We start from the raw sequence: 6,370 nt of genomic DNA, 5'->3' as shown, positions 1-6,370 counted from the left end.
CTTGGTCTTTTCGACATTGATAGAGGTTTTTCTCCTGGTACCACTGCATCAAGTTGCATCTCGGGTTTTTTAAACATCTGAAACATTTTCTAAATATGAATTTAAGCATAGGCTACTTATACCATATTTTACTTCAGTCATGCGAGTCTAGATGACTGTATCATATGATACTTATACATTATACATTATACAACAAGAACATAATAACAAATAAAAGAAAAGAAAACAAAAACAAAAACAGCTCAGGCACAACACTATTATAAATAAAAAGATTGAATATACAAAGACATGACAAGGACAAAATGAACCATAATGACAAGTGGCTTTTGAATTTTGATAGACTCCCAATCAGGAAATACAGTACATATATTAAAAAGGCAGACAACAGTTATCATTTCATACACATAAACAGGATCAGAGTTATGCTTCAGTAGCACCACACTGTGTGTGACGAATGGGGGATAATGCCATAAAGCTACATCAGCTATTTACAGACGTAAGCCAGGGTTCACAGAGAGTTTGTGTATTGCAACTTTAGTGTGACAACCTTGGTAAGGAACATTTGCGAAATGTACCAAACAACTGGAGAAAAACTGATGATATATGTTATAATTTTATAAAGTTAGAATATGACTGATTTGTTGACAAATAAAATCATTCATACAGACTTGTGCATGTTCGCATGAACACAAACAAACACGCACGCGCGCACACACACACACACACACACACACACACACACACACACACACACACACACACACACTCACACATGCACGCACACACAGGCTTCAGCTAAAATTGCGCACACTGTACATAACACATACAGACTTCACAGACAAACGTTAGCACTTAGTCATGGTGACTAGCCTGTCACTGGATGAAAGTACATTCAACTGGTCAGTCTACACACTATGTTAACACTTAATCATTCATTCAAAAGTGGTACATTACCCTGAACTTGCACCCGACCTCAACCCACCCGCTCTCCTCTCCTAGGTCATTAATTCCAAGAATAATGACTTCATTCGTGACTCTGACATCAGGCCAGAAGATGCCCATCCTTGGGCTAGGCACATGGAAGAGTGCTCCTGGACAGGTTGATATAAATACTTATCTAGTCTTACCAATAATAAAGGCAACATAATTTATAGGCTAATAGCCTTATAGGTCAATTTAATATGATTATTGTTTCTGGTTATTGTGCTTGATCTCTTCGTGTTTGTTCAGGTGAAACAGGCTGTGCTGGCGGCTCTAGATTGTGGGTACAGACACATTGACTGTGCTGCTGCCTATGGCAATGAGCAGGAGGTGGGAGAAGCTCTGACTCTCAGAATAGGCCCACAGAAGGTGAGATGGGATTCTATCTACAGTACCTCACCTTACTAGAAACCACCATTTCAATCAGTGTATTAAACTTCCTTTTATGACCCCAGGCTCTACGTCGTGCGGAGGTGTTCGTGACCTCCAAACTGTGGAACACAAAGCATGACCCTGCAGAGGATGTGGAGGAGGCCTGTAGGAACAGCCTGGACCACCTGGGTCTCTCCTACAGGACCTGGACCTCTACCTCATGCACTGGCCCATGGCTTTCCAGTGAGCATCACAGCTGTACCTTTTTGCATTGCACCTGTTTGCCTTTCTATATTTCTTAAACATATTAAACCTGGTGTCCCTGTTTTGGGCAAATGTTAAATAAACATTTATTTATTTTTTACTAAAATATTCCCCATTACCACTACTGTAATGGAACAAATTACCTATAAGGCTTAACGCTTAAGTGGTTAACATGGTGTCTAGTCTGTGGCCCAGGGTGAATAGGCTTAGATTATGCTGCCGTTACAATGCTTTGAGATGTTTTTGTTTATGTTCATATTTTAAGGCGGGGAAAAGAGCTGATGCCTCGAAGGGAGGATGGGACTGTGTGTTATACTGACATACACTACCGAGACACTTGGATTGCTATGGAGAGGCTAGTGGACAATGGTCTGGTCAAGGCCATAGGCTTGTCCAATTTCAATGCAAGGCAGACTGGTGACATCATCAGCATGGCCAAACACAAGCCTGTGGTCAACCAGGTATTGAACAAGATATTTGGGAAATGTATCGTGAATAAACCATTAAGAAACTCTCAACATATTTTTGTCTATGCCGTAGGTTGAATGCCATCCATATTTATCCCAAGCAGACCTGCTGTCTCATTGTCGGTCAGTAAGCACTAAGCATATGTTTGCTTATTGTATTATTTTAGACCGCCTCTGCTCCCGTTTATTATTATTGCAACCTAAAATTCCTTTCACACTATTTGTTAAAATGTGCATTACAGTTTATAACCTCTGTCTAGGTCAGTGGGGGTTTGTATTACGGCCTACAGTCCTCTCGGCAGCAGGGACCGACCCTGGGCCTCCCCTAATGAGCCATGCCTGCTGGATGACCCAGGACGGGAGGCTCTCGCTCAGAGATACCACAAGACCCCGGCTCAGATTATACTCAGGTAACTCAAACTATCTCCTCAGCCGGTGTTTACGGTTGCCTCCGAAGTCGATTACTATTGTAATTACAGTGTGAAACCTGTTGTGTGGTATAGGTGGCATGTCCAGAGGGGTGTGGTGTGCATCCCTAAGCCCCATTCAGACCGAAGAAGCAGAAGCTAGCTTCTGCTTCTTCGGTCTGAATGGGGCTTGCCAGAATCCAACAGAACCTACAGGTGTTTGACTTCTCCCTGTCAGAGAAGGACATGAAGCAGATTGACTCCATCAACCAGAACCAACGCTTCATTGTTCCTGCAGTAGAGGCGAGTGACCAATTCATTCAAACACCTCAAATTATACAAGAATTTTACCAAGAGTGAGAGCTTAATTTAATATCATGCCTTAAACAGCTACACGTACATAACATATAGCATACCACAGGATTGATTGTGTATGATGACATGGCTTTAGATAAAAATATACCTAAATCTCTGCAATACTGTAGCCTGAGAAAGGCAAATAGAACTGTCACCCTAGTCTAAATCATTAAAGAGACAGTACAGAGAACTCTATTTTTCCCGGATAGTCATATTTGAAAAGGACCTCAGTAATTTAATTAAAAGTTTAAACAAAATCTGTTTATTCCAGTAAACTGGGACGAGGCACAACCATGCTCACACCTAAAGAACAAAGATACTGTCTGTTCCTTGTCTCAGCATAACTTCCATCATCTCTTCACAGATTAATGGCAAAAGGGTCTGGAGAGATGGAGGACACCCCCACTTCCCCTTCCATGATGCTTACTGATGGAGCATATAGATGCACACACTAAAAAAACTTTTCTTGTTCCACAGTATGCATAATTTGTCACCAGTTTTACATTTTGACACTTGAAACAGATCATGCATATTGAAAGTGACTTATTGTATACCTTGTAAATTATTGTAGTGGTGTTCAGGTTGACTACATTTTTGAGTTTCAATGTTAATGAATAGTGGTTTTGTTGGTGTATCATATTAATAGTCAAGTTGACTATTCTTATTGCTTTCTTTTGTAGGATAAAAATGGGAGTTGAGGGAGTATTACAGAGTTGTATAGTGCCTACTGTTTAGGGATTTTTTTTATACAGTTTACCCATTATCACTGTATTAAATATACGAAATCAACCGTTATCAGGACGTTGGAATATGGCCATACTGGCATACTATACATTGTGATGTTTGGTTGTATTCCCTCGGACTGCACATGCAGGGTGGTGGTGCAGTCGTGCAGACATAGCCTGGTCAAGGACTCCCCCTGCTGAACGTATCATTTCCAACTCTATTGTCAGCGCATGGAAACTAGGGGCTACTAATATATACTATTCTCTGCCTATCGGGACGTAACTCGGACGGCGCTGAGTCGGGTCTGGTGGCCTTCGCAACGCTCAACGGTGCCTCACGTGGCCTAAGGCCACCAGACACGGCGCCCCTCCGTCATTGACATCATTGACACAAAAACAAACGCTCCCATAGTTTCTCTTCAGGATTTTCCAGTATGTTGATTATCACATACTGGGGGTATTTCTAAGGTGCTGATTACGAACATTTTCTTGATTATCGGGTGATAACAGTTGAATGGGGGTGCTTAATGTTTGTGTGTCTGAACAAACATAAAAAATGCCATTGACAATGAACAGAGAATTTACGTCATATGTGTCGGCAAATCGGCATATGTATGTCGGTCTTGGCCAATAAGGGAATACCATTCTTGATGATGATGTACGATAATGAGAGCAACCCATACTTCACACGGGTGTGATTCTTGTTATTAATGTTTAAGGTGTCTAGTGCTGGTGAGCAGTGGGCACTGACTGAACAGTAAGGTTCCACTGTGATTTTCCCCATAGTAGACAGCCATTGAAAATCATACCATCAGTTTAAGTGTTAACAGACTCAATCCTCAACCGCCCCCCCCCCCCCCCCCCCCCCATGTCTCCATTCTCAGCTCTGTTGTTCTCTCAGTATAATCTCCAGATCACCACAGTGTTGGTATTGTGGCTCAGGTGGCTCTGTCCAAGTGCATGGAGGTAGTTTGCTGAGGTCACTGGAAGGGAAGCTGATGACGACTGTGTCGTTGAAGACATCAAGGAGGCGGGATGGACACGGCAGCTGTCTCTCTTTACACACAACTACAGCCTGAGCAATATAGCTGTAGTCTCGCTGGAATTCTCTCTCAATCATCCTAATAGGATCACAGAAAGCAAATGTCAGCTTGGCTCTCCTTTTCCATTTAGAGCAGTGGTTTTCAAAGGCACACCAAAGGGCAAGTCAAATCTCAAGATACACCAGTACTATCCTTCCAAAATAACCTCTATTTTACTCGTTTCTTTTTATTTACCATTGCCAAATAAGTTTTAAATCATTTTAGGGTAAATCATTTGCTCTGTATTGGGAAAGTACTGATATAGTAAATAAAAAAGTGTAACATTTTGTATAGTTGTATATTGCAACAATAATGTGTGGTTGTCAAAGGATCCCAAGACACAGTGGCGCACCTTTTGGGATTTTAGGACCTACTAAAATAGACAATAACCCCACAAACTACCTGTCCTGTATGCCAGAGAAGCTGTTTCCTATGATGGTCAACTGAGGCAGAGTTTCTCTACTCCAGTTCTTCCATAGCAGGTTGTTATAAAGGGCTTTCCCACAATGCATCAGGTAGAAGAGGGTTGGCTTAGTGGTCAATCGCTTCCCTTCCTGATGGACACAAGAGATTAGATACATTTCAACCATCTTTAAAGTGAACATAGTTGAATGATTTGTTTCAGTACCCAACTGCAACAGGATGATAATAACACGCCCACCTCATTCTCTGTGATTATGGTTAAACCCAGTTCTCTTAAGACATTCCTCTCCCCCGAGGAGAACATAGGATCATAGACGCAGCAGTCCTTTAATGGTATCTAAAAAGATGCAGATCAACATGCGGTAATTCGAACCAGGTTACAATTCATAATGTCTTACCACGTTACCTTTATAGAACTTGATTTTCTGACCTGGAGGGTGTCAAGAAGAAGTAGCAACATCGCAAGCTGATATCGAGCCGACACACAGGATGAGAAGGAGCCCAGACCATAACACACACAGTGTTGTTCTAGATCACTTTTGCCATGTGCGTTCTTCTCTGACTGTTCGTCAGGCATCTCAGTGGACAGAGCCTTTCCAGTCGCTGAAGGTTCGGAGGGATCTGCAGTTAGTCCTGTCATTGTCAGCTGTTCTGAAGAGGAGAATACCTTGTTAGGGTTACACTGCTGCTATAAGTCCAAACCATCACCTCACCCAGACAAACAAACACGATTTATGTTTCAGATTAGTACACAAACTAAATTGTTTGTATGTGCAAATTGGTGTGGCAATAACAATAATTCTGATTCTGGAAACTATATTTTACGTTTGCTGATAATAACTCCATTAACTCGACATGTTAAAACTCACCTTTCCATTTCTTCCAAAATTCCTCACATTTCAGATCAGACCTACAGAGGAAGGATATGTTAAAATGACAGTCTTCACATTCCAAGGTGCAGAAAGTTTAAAAGCAAATAGGGAGGGGAGCTCATCCTTCTTCTTACATTGTTTCTCTGATCCGTTGAATGGTTTTCCCAGTGTCCAGCAGCTGATCCTGGCATGCTGAAGCTGCCAGCGGTTGCTGAGGTCTCCGCGCTGCCCCTTTACGACGCCCTGCCACCTGCCACTCCTCTCTTGTGTCCGACATCTTATTAAATATTAAGTATTAAATATCACATCAGCACATTTCCCAAATTAAACAAAACACCATCTACCGAGGGCAGTGTGCATCATAGACTGTGCTGATTCTGCATTGAGTAGAAAACACGTGGGAGTGTTTTGAGAGTAACA

The 6,370-nt window shown here is 41.9% G+C and overlaps 1 protein-coding gene across 2 annotated transcripts; it reads right to left on the bottom strand.

Annotated features, from left to right (window-relative positions):
* Window positions 1-2,907: 2,907 nt before the first annotated feature.
* srrd (SRR1 domain containing) lies at window positions 2,908-6,347 on the bottom strand. Of its 2 annotated transcripts, XM_080766790.1 has the most exons (6): window positions 6,085-6,347; window positions 5,948-5,988; window positions 5,509-5,729; window positions 5,317-5,415; window positions 5,058-5,209; window positions 2,908-4,694 (listed from the first exon to the last, which is right to left on the bottom strand). In XM_080766790.1, the coding sequence occupies exons 1-6, from the start codon at window positions 6,225-6,227 to the stop codon at window positions 4,454-4,456; spliced, it is 897 nt and encodes a 298-aa protein (XP_080622916.1). In that variant the 5' UTR covers window positions 6,228-6,347; the 3' UTR covers window positions 2,908-4,453. The 2 variants fall into 2 exon arrangements, with proteins under 2 accessions (XP_080622916.1, XP_080622917.1); XM_080766791.1 differs by lacking the exon at window positions 5,317-5,415 and having other exon boundaries at window positions 5,485-5,729.
* Window positions 6,348-6,370: the final 23 nt, after the last annotated feature.

This window comes from Protomyctophum bolini (genome assembly GCF_963924005.1).
Source record: "Protomyctophum bolini genome assembly, chromosome: 6".
Lineage (NCBI taxonomy): Eukaryota > Metazoa > Chordata > Actinopteri > Myctophiformes > Myctophidae > Protomyctophum > Protomyctophum bolini.
The sequence above is the reverse complement of the archived record's forward strand: the minus strand, read 5'-3'. Positions and strand labels throughout refer to the sequence as shown.

Coding starts and splice junctions, on each gene's coding strand:
- srrd (XM_080766790.1), bottom strand. CDS start 6,227: ATGTCGGACACAAGAGAGGAGTGGCAGGTGGCAGGGCGTCGTAAAGGG. Junction 5,730..5,947: donor ATTTTGGAAGAAATGGAAAG/GTGAGTTTTAAC, acceptor TCTCCTCTTCAG/AACAGCTGACAATGACAGGA. Junction 5,210..5,316: donor CCATAATCACAGAGAATGAG/GTGGGCGTGTTA, acceptor TGTGTCCATCAG/GAAGGGAAGCGATTGACCAC.